Raw genomic sequence first — 17,098 nt, forward strand, 5'->3', positions numbered from 1 at the left:
ACATGCTATTTCTAAACCCTGTCTTCACAGCCAGCCTTACCTGATGCTTAAAAAGGAGTTATAACGCTCATTTATCTGTTTGCGGGGGGAGTGTGTGTGTGGGGGGGGAATTGTTAATGCAGCCTTTGAATAAGTGCCACCCTGCTCTTTAAATGCTAAAGTTCACTAAAACTCCAGTGATTTATGTGCAGCTTTTGACTGCCAGCACCTGGCAGATGAAGAAACCTACTCAAGCTTCAGTCATAAACAGATAGCATACAATTTAATTTTAATGTGCTCGTTAGTCGTAGCACATTTCAGACATAATTGTGAACGCAACACAAAATTATAGCAAAAAGACAATTTTAATGCTGCTGTAGAAAAAAAGGTTATATGAAGAGTCATATAATGGTGCTTCATTGTCAACAACAAAACAGGGCACAGAGTGCATTACAGTGTCTGTGCTGTTTACATGCCAATATTTTATACATAGATTCTCATATGGTGTCAGCTGTCAGTTACTTCTGCAAATTAACTGCCAAAAATGGAGACGAACAGAATCACTTAGTGTGCTGGTAACCACGGGTTACCTTTCATATGCCTAAAGATAAAGCTGCAGTATGGAATCTTGGGAGAATAATTAGGCAGAACAAAACAGAAAGTTACCAGTTGAAATAAAAAGGCATTCTACAATAGGAAATAACAACCAAGAGCGCTTATAAATAAGTAAAAGAGGTTATATCACAGAATGCCTCATAACTTTTAAGCAAAGTACTACAGTACAAACATTTTAAAGGCTTTATCAATGTTTAGGAAATACAGTACAAGTTTTCAAATAGATTTAACCCTTTGAGCACTGAGTTTGTTTTGAATTTTCTCTTTTTATTTTATTTTATTTTTTTACTAATAAATACCTTTAAAAGTCATGTTGTGCAAAACAGTTATAATGCGTGCCAGGAATGCAGTCCGTGGCTTCTATTTCTTCAGACGGTTTTTAAAAAAAGAAAAAAACAAACAAATGATAGCAACACTAATAAATATGTATAATTTAAACATGAACCTCTATTAATATAGATGTACTGTATAGCAAAACAAAACAAAACATACTTTGCTTTAAGAATAATGTTTCTGAATACTTTATAAATGCTATCTGCCGTATCTCTCATCATATAATTTACAATGTTTGGATGTTAAAAGAAAAACTGTTAGATCTAAAAAATGAAATATACACTATATATAAGTACAGTTCATACCTGGGGCTTACCAGGTACGAAAAACACTGTTGCTAAAAATGCTGAAGAAAAAGAAAATGGCATTAACCACAATCACATTTTTCATAAGAGATTTTGAAATCTATACAATATATACACCCATGTTTCAATGTGAAAATTATATTTTTAAATTTTAAGGTGTGAGACACCTCTGCATAAATGGAGGTTCATATTAATAATCAGAACTAAGCTGGTAAGGTGATTTTTTAAAAAAAAAAAAGATTAAAAAAAACAACAACAACAAACATATCCACACATTTTTGCCAAATTAATGCAAAAGTGCTTCAAAGTACTCAGAGGGCTAAAGATTATAGGGTGAGAAATACCAGCACACTTAGGTCACATGAAAAAAGTGCACCAGAATTAGTTATAAATGCTTAATTAAACTGTCTGTTAATGCATGCAGCTTGATGCATCAGAGGGATGCACAGCAACTAAATCCAATTTACACAAAGTTCCAAACACTTACCACTGCATTTTAACCTTCATATTTTACCAGTAACAACAGCTGATTATGCACCTCTATTTAAACACTGTACAGTTATACAAAACAGTTCAGCCCAGAGTGACTCTGGAGTTAAAATAAGAACATGTGCCAAGAACTAAACAGTAGCTTTAAGGCGTCTTTGACAGTTTTCCTCAAAGCAAATTACAGTTATTCTAATCAAAACCAAATGCTACTGCTTCTCTAATTCTGAAACATACAGAAGATGATCCTCTGGTGACTTCCCATGTGTTTTACTAAGATGAAGTTTAACAGCATGCTTGCTTGCAAAAGTCCTGTTACAAAGTTTGCACTGGTAAGAAGTTCCGATATCTTCCTCTGGAGAGGATGTCACCAGCTTTTCAGACGGTGACTTTGCTTGTGCTATCTGATTGTTAATCTGTTCACTGGACAGTTTGGACAAGTCTCTTAACCTGAAACCCAGATGCGATTCAAGATGACTGATATAAGTTGAAGGAGTTCTGATCTGTGACGCGCAGTCATTACAAAAGAACACTGGATGTCCAGTGTCCAAATTTTTAAGGAACTTAGTTCCCCCCGTCCTTCGGAGCTGGTATTTCACATTGGCTAGCCAGTGGCTAATTGTGGTCATTGAAAGTCCTGTAAACCTGGAAATGTGCATTCTTTCTTGAGGGCTCAAGTCTGACATGATGTATTTACCCTCTGAAGTCTGCCGTAAACTAGCTGCAAACTGGGCCTGTAAGATGAGCAAGTGCTGAGGGTTCCAGTTAGACTGACGTCCCTTCCTTTTCTGAGCTGGTGTACTCTCTTCTGGTTCCTCTATTGTGGTACCATCAATGTCAGATTTCTCAGATATGCTGGAAGGTGTGGAAGATTTTGATGTGTGACTTTCTGTCAGGTTCTTCAGCATATCAGATATATCTGACAAGGCATTCTCGCGTAGCGGCGAGTTTGACATGAATGACACGACTGCAGATGTCTTTGCTGTTGTCACTGTAGATGAAGAAGATGCAGAAGATGTCGATGTGGATGACAAAAGCGCTGAACCCAAAGAGCAGCTTTTGTCACTCTTGCCTTTCGTCAAATCTATGGGTTGGTCATTGTTGACATGATAAAAATAACGGTCTAAGTGGTCCGTTTTTTTGGACTGTAGAGGTGGGGTGGCCACTGCAGCCTTTTCTGCCAAACTATTGCTCATTTTAAAAAGCATGCTCATTGGGTCCAAAGCGGGCAAAGATGGCTTTGCTGCCTTCCCAAGGTGAATATTCATGACAGACTGCAGTGCACTTAATGGATTTACAAATGGCTGTTCAGGAGGGTGATCAGTAATGATAGCTGTGCTGCTACTTAAAGAACTTACAATTGACTTAACGGGTTCTTTCCCATTTTCCACAGGTTCTACAGTTGGACTGTCCTTGCAGCCATCTCTCTGAGGGACTGGGCTGTTCTGCTGGCTTTTAAAGCCACCATCATTGGAGGCATCCATTTTAAGGGGTTCACTGACTTCACTACTGCATGGTGAAGGTGTTGCACTCTTCATTGGAGAAAGCTTTCCTTCAGGCTCTTTCATTTTCTCCTCCACTTTAGCCACCTTCTCAGTGACTTTCTTTACCAATTCTTCCATGGCATGAAAGTTTGTTTTTGGCACAGGTGAGGTCTGGCTGCTTGGCGGAGACACCAAAGGCTGGTTTTTAGATGGTGATACTAGTTCATTGTTTCCAAACATAGGTTTTAATGGTGTACTCTTGCCAGATGAACCCAATGATAGCTTCATCATATTTGGCAGCTGATAGGCAGCATGAATGCTGGGGTAGCCACCCCAGCTTGGTGTGCCATTCTGGGCTTTATTTATAGCTGATGTAACTGTGTTTTCTAAAGATTTCAATATATCTAGTCCCCCTTTAGGGCTTTCTTCTAGGTCATTTTCAGTCAAGTAATGGTACTTTGAAGAAATATCGTATTTCTCCTCATCTTCACTTGACTTTTCTTTGTCCTTCATTTTGTCATCAGCAATGTTTCTTTCTTTATCTACTTCTTTTTTTATTTCAACATTTAATTTAGGGGAAACACTAGACGGTGTATTGGAAGGAGATGTAAAAGTGGTGGCAGCTAGTGGCACAGACTGGACTTTCTCATCTACTAAGGACGTTATTGTAGGTGTTGCTGGGGCTTCTATAATTGGCTTCCCTTTTTTCATGGCAGAGTTAGTGACTTTAATAAAATGTCCCGTCACCATCATGTGAGCAGTGAGTTCCTGCAGAGTGTCATGCGAACTTCCACATTCCATGCACTTCAGAATTTGAGATTTCCTTGCCTCAAAGTGCCAGGCATAGCTCGCACCGTTCTGGTGACCATAGCGATTATTTGGTGTAATGTAGGGATTGGAATTCTTTTGAAGTGCATCATTGGTATCCAAGATTGTTGCTTTTGGTGTCCCACCTGTGGAATCTGGCGAACTTGGAAGTTCAAGCTCTAGTGATGCTTTCTTTCTAGTAGCTGGGATAATTTTTGCTGCTACAGGTGTAACAGGTTCCTTCAGAGGCACTTTTTGGTAGTGTTTTGTTTTGATCATATGAACACTCAAATCCTGAAGAGATTCAAACGAATGACCACAGTACATACACTTTAATACTTTCTGGGCATCTTCTTTCCCTTCCATTTCAAGCAATGAGCGTTTACGAGGTTTGGACCATCTTTTAGGGTTATTGTTATCAGTTTCATGGTTGTCATCTCGATAATGTCCTGTTTCATTCATGTGCACTGTTAATTCTACTAAAGTATCATAGGCAGCACTGCAGTCTTTACAGCGGAATTTACTGGCTCCAGTAAATATAGAGCCATAAAGCTTACTGCTTTGTCTGTACAATTGAACTGTACTAAAAAGGCTCGGTTCAGGAAGAATTCTGCTCTGAGAAACTTGCTGCAGTGTTTTAGCCATAGCAGTCTGGTGCCAGTCAAAGCTGCCACTTCCACAACTACTGCTGCTGCTGCTGCTACTGCTGCTGCTACCGTTGTTTTTTTCTGAAATCGGCTGGTGAATATTCAAATTGAGATTGGACCAGTAGGAATTGGAGAGAAAGTTATTATATACAGCTTTCATTTGTTCTAAACTATCAGATACAGTAGAGTCTTCGAGTGGTATTGAAACCTCCTTGTTCTCTTCTTCATTTTTAATAGAACTGCTCTCAAAGTCTGCCATGCGGTCACTTGTCTCACTGATGTGTGACTCACTATCCATTTCATGGCTAGAAAATTCAGCAGCTGGAGAATTTTGGTAGCTTTGGCAGTTCTTACTGAAGTCTTTTTCTGGACACATATATTTTGCTGAAGGCTCCCCATCAACTGTGTTTTCATCAGGTTCCACATCTTCTTCCACCAATGCTGCTGCTTTTAGTTCGTCTGAAACATAGGCTATTATGAAGAGAAGAAAATATAAGTTAGTGTCTGCTGATCATACTTTCACTCAAGTGTTTCAGCCAAAGAACTGCACTTATTTGCAAAATTAAACAGTTAAAATTTAGTGTTTCTTCTGAGCAAGAAAAAAATCTGCTCTTCAAACATAATTTGCCACCTTATTCTTCTCAAGGGGCAACAGCTTGAAATTAAAACTAAATTTGAAATTAATGAAGCACATTCTGGAGGTGGCATTCATTTCTAAAGTAATAAATTACTTGTATCAACCTCAGAGACAGCAGTTCCTGTCTGTCAATTAATATGTCTTATGCTTCTCCTACCCCTAATGCATTTCTTAACAGACAGATTCACAATTTAAATTAAGCAAGCATTTTTTGCTCATTACAGTTTTGAGACTCAATCTTTAATAGATATAGAGTACAACAAACATAAAAAATTCCTACAAAGTAAAAAATAAAAAATAAAAATCCCCAGTTGCAATAATTAAAAAATGAGATTTTCAAGAAGTTATCATTATTAGTAGTTATCATATTTCAGAGGAGGAGACAGTAAAAGCAGGTGACACAACCTTCTGAAACAACTCACTAACAGCAATTCAAGGATATTCATTATGGGTGTAACAAATGACCCATTCCCATTTAAGCATACCTTTCTCAACAAGAAAGCCCATGCAGAATTATGTCAGGAGCTAGTTCAAGAAAATTGGTATGCTGTACTCATTCTTGCTGTATAAATATATACAAGACCTTCCAGTGGACCTTACAAATGTCAAAGTGTTTGCTCTTTAGACTACTTTGTCAATATTTACTCAGCATAAGCTACATAGACACCCAACAGGGATCCTGTCTTTTTTTCCTCCTCAAGTAATGCAACTGGTGACGTAAATTTAAGATACTCTTCCTGAATAGGATAGTTGAGAACTGACAGTAAACACGTTATTTTTTTCCACAGAGCTTCTGTGCACGTATTCTACATATATTAAGTCTACCTAAATTATTCCTTCAGGAAAGGAAACTACAGTAACATTAGGAGAGGGATCATTAATTGATCAAAATAATCTATTTCTATATAGTGCATTAATTTACAGCTAAGAAAGCAAAATAGATCATGACTGTTCTGTATTAAGTGGAATTTAAAATGTGCTTGCAATCTATCACAAATATAATTATAAACTTTGAAAAAAAACACGTTTCCAGTAGACTGTATGGTTGAGGACACTTGACTTTTGACCTTTCTCTGCAACACATCTGGAATGTATGGGTATCTGTATTGTAAACACATTAAATAATCTACAGCTTGTTTATTCAGGCAATAGTGCTACGAAGATAATGATTAATATCCCGAGAAAGAAAAATGTAGGAGAATACTATAGTAGATATCACATATACAGTATTGAACCTTGCAAACTTATTTCAATGAAAATATGTTTACGTGTTGTCAGAAAACGAAAAAAGACATAAACAACTGTTAAAGCAACAATGTAATCAGGCTTTTAGTTTCATAAGGAGTATTTCTTCATTCTGTTAGGAAATACAAAATATTCACTACTATTTCTCACATGGATGAATGGTAGCAAATCTTCCTCCAAGCATGGAAAGTTATAATCTGATCTACAGAATACCAGCTAAACCTTTGAAGGCACAAACATAACACAAGAGTAAGAGGTAATTGTGATTAGATGATTTAAGCTCAGGTAATTTCAACACAAAATTCATGCAGCAAGGCTCCTATTTTTAACATTTGGAAGAATGTAGTTTGAAAGAATTAAGTTAAAAACTTTAAATTATTATAAGATGTTTTGAAGATGCTGATAACATCTTTAAAAACATATATGTGCTCTCATGAAATAGAACGTCTCTCTTTTACTCTATTTTATGCTTTTTTCGGAATATTTTGAAAGAATTAAACAATCCTTATTTTACGTATGCTACAGTCATGCTGGCAATCTGTAGTCAGGATCAGTGCCTACCACACAAATACATGCAATGAAGCCACTATAATGAATTTATCATCTAATGAGATGGATTTCATTCAATAATTTCATTCTCTTATAGATGGTACAGATTGCTTTTCATCTTATTTGTGCCATCATGTTTCTAAACTCTACCAAAATCTTCAGCAAAATCTTCAGCAAAGCAGACCAGAGCTCTCTAGAGCTAAAAAAAAATTAAATAATTACTCTCTAGAGCTAAAAAAAATTAAATAATTACTAGTAACTTGTAAACAATTGACAACCAACTACCTCCATCTGAACCATGCCAAAGATCCTAGTGATAAGAATGAAGAAGGATGGAAGGAAGAAATGACAGCATGAACCTATGATTTGGAAGCAAATGTACCCTTTTTCTTTTCCACCTTGTCGAAACAATTTTTCTTTTACTACTCTCATTCCTTTGCCTCATGTGAAACTGAAGACTCCCTTTTTAAGAGGTAAAGAAAATCCAAGGTTATTGTCACCCTGCCTGCATTAGAATGATCTCGTGCACACCTGCAGCCTGAGATGAAAGACCAAAGCACCCTATAAATGTACCTGTCCTTCACTCTTTCTGTCCACTGGGTACTAGCACAAGCGTGTGCCATCCACTCCCACACACCATGTACCAAAGACCTGAGCTGGGTCCCTGCACGCCACTGGAAGTGCTCCTGCAGACCAGTGCTCACCAATGCGGACAGGGGGCACAGAACCAAGTCCCTAATTAGTGTGGTTTTCTTTACACTTTTCTTTCTCTTACCATTGAAATCTTGTGAATTTTGTTTGGATGAAACACTTGTATTGTCACATTCACTGTTTCTTTCCAGAGTGACTTTTACATTAGGGAAAACCTCTGGCATGCGGCTCATTTAAATGTAAATCTATTTACCTTTCATGCTTTCTTTGCCCTTTTCACCAACTATCAAGCATATTTGCGTGTTAACCAGGAGCTGCCTCTTCCATAGTTGTTCTCCTTCCTAAGCTCAAGTTGTGAAGCCAAGTTGTGACATCAGTCTTTGATCCAGATATGTGGGAAATGAGGAATAAACAACAGCGTGGAATTTAACCCAGCAACCTGCAACTTTAATCAAGCGATAGTTTGAACAACTCCTTCTGCTCCCTGCACAAGGGAGAGGAGGGATGAAACACAACATTACCCCCTACTTACTCAACCAAAGGTGTATACAAGAGATGAGGGTGTTCAGGGAAACATCTCAGCCTAAGACTTAAAACACGGTCCTAAGCAGTTTGTGCCAGTAGCTTCTAACATCTTATTCCAAGGGCTGGTCACCTACCACGTGCCTTCAGGGCTGAAGTACGGCATCAGAAGGCAACCCAGCAAGTCTTGGCCAACCTGCAGTGGCAGACTCAGCCATTCTCAAAGGTTTCCACACCACTACAGGTAGGTTTACAGTGGCTGAAGGGCTCACAGCTCCCTAAGGCTTTGTCCTCAGAGGGTCCATCAGCAGGCAATGGATGCACTTCCTCCTCAGAAAACCCAGCTGAATTGTTATCAGCATGTGGGACAGAAGGGGATTAAGGCCGAACTTCAGTCTCACACCACAGGGGAGCATGGGATTAAGGGCACTGGAGGAAAGGAGCCCATCTGCAGCTAAGGGAACCTCTGATCCAGCCTGCCTCACCACAACTCGCTCAGAGGGAGACGACCGGCGTTCTGTCTAGGTGCAACAGACAGAAGGACAAGGAGGGCTGTGCTGAGAAACTTCTCCTTTGGTTAAGTACCTACAGGAAGAGCAAAGAGGCTATGAAAATGGAAAATAAAATCAGGAGGAGATGGTTGAAAATAACAAAACAAAACAAAACAAAAAAACACAAAACTTTTCACTGAGATTCACTGCTGATGGAGAGATTGTCTTTAAGAAGCACTGTCTCCAGTCCATCTTTACTCAGCTGTTTGCTTCTTATTAATAAAAAAGAGAGACTCTTGGTTTGATATGTTTCAAGTGTAGAGTAAATGTTTGAAACAGCAGGGCATCTGTACAACTGTTCTTCAATGCCTTGACAGCAAAGTCTGAGGGGAAAAAAAAGACTTTAAAGGCAATTCTAACAGCAGAAGTTAATAAGAATGGAAATGAAAGAAATTATGTACTTCTGTATTTTTGATTTTCTTTTTCCAGTGTAAAAGAAGAATAAGAAGTCACCATTCCCAAAAAAGTTTGTAGTTTACATCTTGTAGGACACCATAACCCACAGGAAACTGCCTGCAAGTTGACGATGTTGTCACTGTGACATATTTGACAAAAGATGGGCAGTGGTTCTGTGGGGAGGCCCTCAGTTTCTAGAGATGAGGATATCCAAGGGATTCTGGAACCTATTGCAGGTACAGCTATTGAGAGGTTGAGAACGGTTCCCTCATTAATATTTATTAAAATTATTAACTAAACTGCAAGGTAAAAATGAAATTAACACATTTGATATAAATACATAACTGTAAGCTGTGGTATAATGGAATTCATTTCCATACAAGGGGGAATTACCTTCATAACCAAGCTATGGATCATTTCTTTGCCAGTGGAAATAAATGGTGATACATCACTACCCAAAATGATCTATATACATGCATATTGTATATACACTAATACACTCATGTACCTCTTTCTACACTGACACCACAGGCAATATAGACACCTCAGACACTATACAAAGCCAGAGAAACGTCATCGGCCCATTATGTTTCTGCAGAGCTGGAACAACCACTGCTCCGCTGACCTCCTGGGCCAAACTCTGCCACCTCCCGAGGTGCCCACCAGCACCACAGCCCCTGGCTCGAGCCTCGTCTATGAGAGCTCCTCGGTAGCACTCAGATGAAAACGCAGCGTAGCTTTCCTCCCTTCCATGGCAGCATCCACACAATGTCCACAACGTGGTCAGACATGCACCTCGAGTTTGTTTGAAAATACAAAACCCTAGCATTAAAGACATACTTTACTGTTCTCCCAAAACCAATTAATTGCACAATTCTTCTCATATTTCCTGAAAAAATGCATCTGAGACCATATATTTCGGCTTGGATCTATCCAAATATTTCATTGCTATACTTTTGCAATGTCTTAATTATGTTTTTTTGCCAAGACTTTGATTTTAATTAGCTTATCAGCATATATTTAAACTAGAATATAAGCTCTTTGCTTGAAAAAGTATCAAAACATTCAAATATTCTTCCAACGTGAAAAAATGCTTGACTACAAGTTCATCAAAACCATTCAATTTCTTGGAAGTATTTTGATTTAACCAAATGGCCTTTTATTAAAAAAATGCAACCAACTTTATTACTTATTTATGCACGGTTTGAAGTCATCGTGTAATGCTAAGGATCATTTCCCAAACCACCTGATTTTTCAGTGCATATTGAAACTTTTAAACCCTTAAAAAAAAGGGAATCCATTTACATCTCACACTTCAAGAACAGAACAGAAGACAGACACTGAGAGCAGGAAGGCTCCAGTCACCTAAGAAATTACTTTATTATTATTATTATTATTATTATTTACAATTTAAGTAACCTATGAAAAAAACCTCAAGGAGTCTACAGTTTCTGTGGGGTCATTCAGAGTCAAGATGGGGCATGGCCTGAACACAAGTCAAGAGAAAGTCAACAGCTTTCCTGAGACGCTTTGACTGTGCCAATGGACATTATGCACAAAATTAATGAACAGAGGCAAGAGAAAAACAGCCAGTGGATGGAGTCAATCAGAGACCTAATGCAACTGTAGGCATACAAAATAGTTCTATCAGTCTGTTAGAAAACTCCCACTCCCCAGCCCTTCCGCTTACAGGAAGAAAGGCAAACATCTCACCCACAACATGAGTTATTTCTATACAGAGTCTGACTGATAATTCGCATGTAGCTGAAACTATGTTTGAGACTTCACCATGTGGCAGAGATGTCAGTATATTCCCAGTGAGGCAACAGAAACAGGAGGCCGTAGTGGCTCCCGGTTTACAAGACTGGCACATGACAACCCTGCCCCTGAACAGGCATGGCAATGCTGATCAGCCAACACCTTGAGAGGGACTTTTTTTTGTTAGAAAGGTCAAAAGTTCTGTTTCATAGGGGCAGGACTGTCTATTATGGGAGAGGAATGTCATTTCCAAGTGGAGAGGTCAGCACTGCTCTCACCTGTCGGCTGAAGTAGCTGGTACCTTGCACCGAAGCACAATCCTACTCCAAGATTATTCTGATTATTCTGCCCACTGGCAAGGTCAAGAATATTAATTTTTAACATGTTAATTTGATGTGGTGTGCATGATTCATGCTTGTTTAGCTGGATTTTTTGTATGTTGATACATCTGCAGACTTTGCATGCCAGTAATATTGTAGTATAAAGTTACTGGGAATCTGCATGGATGATGCAACACAGCATGCCAATTTAATGGGTAGCTATCATTAGGCACCAGAAACTTTGAAGTGTACTTGTGTTTGTTCCTTCGTGAAAATACTGCAGCTGTCTGATACAGAGAGCTCAGAAACAGGCCAAAGGAAGATGGCCAGCTGCTCTAATACAGCATCCTGGCCTGGTACTACATTTGGAGCAACTTCTGAGAGTTTAGATCAAACGTTAAGTGCTAAGAGTTGAGAATTACATGGACAAGAATACACAGGAAAGAGATGATAACCAGGACTGAGTTCATACGTCATTAACGTAAAAAGCAAGCACCTCTTCCTCATGTCACTGTATTCCATACTCCCCTGCCTTTCGTGTACTTTAAAGGAGGGTACAGAATTCAGGTCTTCTGTTCAATTCAGACTTTACGCTGCCATACAAAAGGTATCATAGAGGGAACCTACAAATAAAAACAGTAAACATTCAAAAATTGCTACTAATTCTGCTAAAGCAGGCATTCCTTTTTACTGGAACCAAATACCATTCAGTCTTTTTTTTAAATGAGATATTCCTGTTGAAAGCACACATTTATATGCTATCTCCTTCATTAAATACACACCTGAAAAAACAGAATGCCATTATATTAAATGCTGGCTTAGGAACAACTTAGCACAATTGGCCATCATTCCACTTTGGTGTTCAAAAGCTCCAATGACTGTTTTACTCTTCACAGCAATCCTGTGGAAGAAGCATTCTTACCCACAGTTTATAGCTGTGGACCTGGAAATCCAAAGAAGTTAAAAATGACTTGCCCAGTGCCAGACAAGAAGACAAGTAAAGAAGCCTGCAACTCCTGTAGGTTAATATATATAATGCAGTTATTTACACAAAGCATGAGAAGAAAGCTTAAATCTGTGTTTTTGTTCCTATGCTTCTTCACAGTATGTTTATGTGAGTGCAACCTATGTGAGTAATTGAAAATAATTGCTAGTTTTCAGCTTAAACAATTACTAAGGATAAAATACCCAGTGAAATGCCCACATGTGCACGTACTGTGCAAAATCTAGAGTCTGTGGTTAAAAAATCTCCACTGAGCCAAGCTGCTAGAATCCAACAAATGCTGAATCTGCACACTGCCAGCAAACTCCCTTTCCAAATGGGGAAAATAGGAAAGGTTTTTGAAATTAGGAAAGGAACTGTCACAACTCATATCCAAAAAGCTTTCTGCTCCCAGCACAGAGCAAGACTCCAGGTAAGCCGTGAATGTCTGCTCTACCAGGGCAGCGTTGGAGATGTAACACGATGGATCATGCCTCCCTCCTCCAAAGCCGTGCTCTGCCTTAATTTCTGCTTGGGGCCTGAACTCCCTGAATTCAACCTGCTGAGCAGGGTTTTTCTAAAATCTGCTCATATTATCCACCCATGAAACGTAACACCACGTCTTCCTAACATGGAGAACAGCGCAAGATCATATCATGCTGCAGTGCACGTAGGGTTACGTGAGGATCGGTCTGAGATCTATCTCACTTAGAGAGCTGATCTGCAGGAAGTTTCTAACAAGAAAGGATCTGAAGATTGACAAAACCTTTGAGAGATTCACGGTCCAAATTACTCCCATGTATAATGCACTAAATCATATGGATTTTTAAAGAGAATTACTCATGTAAAATTTGCTATCAGATGTAAATATTGTACAGCTGGAAGAGAACGCCATGCTTATGAGAAACAGGAATAATAGCTCAAAGGGTATGGCTAGTCAGGAACAAGAGACCTTTTTTTCAGTTGTCCTAAATTTGCAGTCACACATACACGATACAGCTGACTTCCAAAAATACTGCTGCGTGGAAGCTGGGGGGCAGTTTATGTTCCACTCTGCGTGCCCATGGTTGACGACCAGCAGCAACGCAGGATCACAGCATGCAAGCAGAAAGGCTGGGAAACACGATGGGCTCCTGCGTGGACAAAATGCCCTCACTTGCTATTGTATTTTGCACTTGGAGGAAGTAGATCTTTTGACAGCCCCTATGAGCATAAGCCTGAAATTTCTGTCTGATCCTGCTGAAATATAAAGAGGAGAAAAAAAGGTCTTGGCCTTCTCTGTCACTGCAAAAACAGTCTTTCACAAGCACTATCGAGACTAGATAAAGTAGGTAAGTAAGAAACAAGGACTGCGAACACCCCGTGGGAATTCTCAATTGCTGTTTGCTTTGAGTAGCTTCATGGTCACCAATATTCACGGAGTACCTTCCTCTTCCTCCCCTCCCCACCTCCAGGTTACTGGGGAAGGGGTGCCCTTCCTGCAAGAACACCAAAGTTACAAACGCACATCACGCACAGGGGCACACAGCTCCCCGCTACCCCTCGGAGGGTTGACAGCCAGCTAACAAGCCATGGAGGGGAGAAAACACCAGGGGATGGATTCAAGAGCCAGACACAGACTGTTGAAGTAAATAGCTCACGAGCAGCCCCACAGTCTGAAAACATTCACATAAACTTACCAAATACAATTACTATGTGCATTAGTAACAGGGAAAAAAAAATCTACATTTTCTGTATAAATTATTCATCACAAGTAAATGTGATCCACTCTGAGACAAAACTGGTTTTGTGTTGGTTTCTAAGACAGTTGCTTGGTGTGAAGTACTACACACGTGTTAGAATTTCCCACTCCATGCAAGCACATATTACAGCAGGAAGTAAATGCTTGATTTGGATTTAGGAGGGACACTGGGTTTTGGACTCTTCACAGAATTTTCTAGGCATAGAATTACCATTTCCCCGAGTAGACAAAATATTTACTGGAATACCCAAAGAATAAAAAATAATTGGATTTTTTTTTAATTATTTTTAATATAAGTCACTATCAACATACTTGTAAGAACAAGCCAAATTATCTGTGTGAATTTGTACTAAAATATGCAGTGACACAACCTCTGCTTGATATCAGCATTTGGGTGGCATCTTTTAATCACTGAAAAGCACACAGGGCATTCACCAAACGAATACAAGATTCACAGCCAACTCCAGGATAAGCAGGCATGAGCATAAAAGTTCTCAATATGGCTCTAATAGCTCTTAATTATTATAATCCTTCACTGAGCAAACAGATGTTGTAAGGGAACTTTAGTTTCTTCAAATGCAGTAATCAAACCATTCTGCTTCTGCCTGCCTCTTTTCAGTAAACGCTTTGTATACTGGAGTGGAAATAGCAAATTTAGTGACAAAATGACCATTTAATTGTCACAGAAATCTGTTTCTGAACAAAACTGATGTTGTCATTTCTCTTTATCCACATTTCTCTGAGCCTTCTGATTGCAGTTTAGAATTTTTTGGACTAAAAAAACTTACACCTTACTTTCTATAATCTTCCCACATCCTTGGTTGCTCCAAATCTGCCACATCTTACAAGTTTTACAGTGACCAGAACACTGGCTTTGTATTTGCATTTAACCATACTAACATTAACACACATCTCGAGCTGCAGCCTTCATTTTTCTTGCAAACTTGAAATTCCTATTGAAGCCCTTTATACAGTAGTTTCAATAGCTATTTTGGTTGCAGTGACTACTTACAATGAACTCCATACAACTGTATGAATGGTATAGTAGAAATCCAAATGATTTCAATCACAATTTCAGCTATTGTGAACTTGTACTTATAATGAAGTTTCTCCATGAAAAAAAGGAGTTCACTGTGGGCCAACAAAGCTTTGTGTCCTTTCAGAGTTTTTATTCAGCCTTCATTTAAGAAAAACAACTATTGACTGCTATATGAATCCTAAGACTCAGAGAAAGCAAAGATCCCAAGGATTACCTCTACAAGATGGCCCCAACTTGTTTTGTATGGAAAGCAAAAAAAAAGCACTTAATATTCATTTCACTCATTTGCTAACTATACTAATATACTCTTTTGTAAATGAGTCTCTATCTAGCACTAGCTATTGAACTGAAGGGTATTTGAATAGGTGGGTTTTGCTATAATGCCACACTAAGATAATGTGCTGGAAACAAATGGTTCACTGATTCCTGAATAGAAAATTTGCTGGAAAAACCCTGAGAACTAGAAGATGAGGGGGAGGGGATTAAAATGCCTCTTCAAAGCCACCAACCAAACCCTTGTCATTTTTAAAAGATGTTCCTATGGCACAATATGAATAGTTTATAGCCACAATTGTGAACATTCAATGTCATATAAGAAAAGACACTTGTCAAGAGCCTTTCCCTTACAAGCACCCTCATCATGACCTGTGTTAATGAAGTTAATTGAATTTAAGATCAATAATGGTTAATTATTGCAATTTGACATTCTGAGATAAATGGCTTTAAGACAGAGAAATGTGTGTGTATGTGAATTCTCTCCAAGAAGGTGAACACTTTACAGCCTAAGAGGGATCACACAGTCCTTCCATTGATCCTGGTACAATCTGATCGACCTAATCCTCTGATGAATGTGGGCTTTTCACAGCTACAAGTAAATGTTCTACAAGACTACTCTAACCCTTGTCACTGACCAAATCTATATGAGCTGTACACTAGAAATCTATTGAGATAGATTAAAGAACTGCTGTAGAAACAAGAGATGCTTCAATAAAGATGAAGGTTTATTATACTGACTACAAACATTGCATGCAGTATGTAATTATGAATGCTTATGGATTATAAGAGCTTAAATTTAGTCAGTTGGATGTAAGTGGTCAAAACTGAACAACAGTGTGAAATTATAATAATTAAAAAAAAAAAGATAAAAAATAATCCAACAGCCACCCTGAATTTGATGACTTATCTGTGAACGTTCAATAAGTGATTTCAAAATCATTCTTGAAATGTGCAAGAAGATAAGAAGATGCTCATAGACAAGTATTTATTTCATAAAGTCACTCATCAACCCACTACATTTTTTTTTTTAAGTTTACTTTCATAGTAGTTCCTCAACAGGAAGACATTTTTTCAAACATGTTAGTAATGATATTCTTACATGCATACCGAACAAGTTAAATGACCACTTACAAGATTTATAATGACAAAGTAAATGTCAAGGAAAAAGTATTACTGATTGCAGAGCACTGACAATAAAAAGCCGCTGAAGAGTTCTGTCAAAATGTAAGATTATGCAAAAACACTATTGAGAACACTGCTAATCATCCGCTCTTGTCAATTACTTGAAGGGTATCTGACAGCATATTTACGTTAAACACATTTCAGTAGCAAAATCCTTAATGCTGTATCAGAATATTTTCATTATCATTAGAAATCCTCTAAAAAGTCTTTTTCCAGCAGAGTATTATAGCAGCAATGATGTAATATCTCTGTACCAGGTAGGGGCATCTATTTCATGCTATTGTCGCTAGATAGCATTTGAAATAATACAAAGACTAAATATACACGTGAGATGGCAGTCTCCATGTTCCCTTACCCAGCGTAGGTACTTTCAAGTAATAGCTTTGTAGGAGTCTCAAACTAAGCACAAATGAATGATCTGTCTTTGTCTAGCCATTCTTTCAGTCTTTTACTCCTCATGTGACTGTATTTTACTATGGTAAAAGACATTATCAAGCAGACATTTTTTTCTCAATCTTTGATTGTAACTTACAATTCAGCTGCTTTATGAGGAGTCACATTAACTACCGGTACCTTTCACCCACCATGGAAAC

At 38.4% G+C, this 17,098-nt stretch overlaps 1 protein-coding gene across 1 annotated transcript in view; it reads right to left on the bottom strand.

Moving 5' to 3' along the window:
- Positions 1–388: 388 nt before the first annotated feature.
- TSHZ3 (teashirt zinc finger homeobox 3) overlaps positions 389–17,098 on the bottom strand; it is a 62,497-nt gene continuing 45,787 nt past the window's right edge. The window contains exons 2-3 of the mRNA XM_050713180.1: positions 2,791–5,127; positions 389–2,700 (exon numbers count right to left, since the gene is read on the bottom strand). Coding sequence (XP_050569137.1) covers positions 1,928–2,700; positions 2,791–5,032 — 3,015 coding nt within the window. The 5' untranslated portion in view covers positions 5,033–5,127 and the 3' untranslated portion in view covers positions 389–1,927. The remainder of the gene's footprint in view (positions 2,701–2,790; positions 5,128–17,098) is intronic.

The sequence above is a fragment of the Cygnus atratus genome, chromosome 12 (assembly GCF_013377495.2).
Source record: "Cygnus atratus isolate AKBS03 ecotype Queensland, Australia chromosome 12, CAtr_DNAZoo_HiC_assembly, whole genome shotgun sequence".
NCBI lineage: Eukaryota > Metazoa > Chordata > Aves > Anseriformes > Anatidae > Cygnus > Cygnus atratus.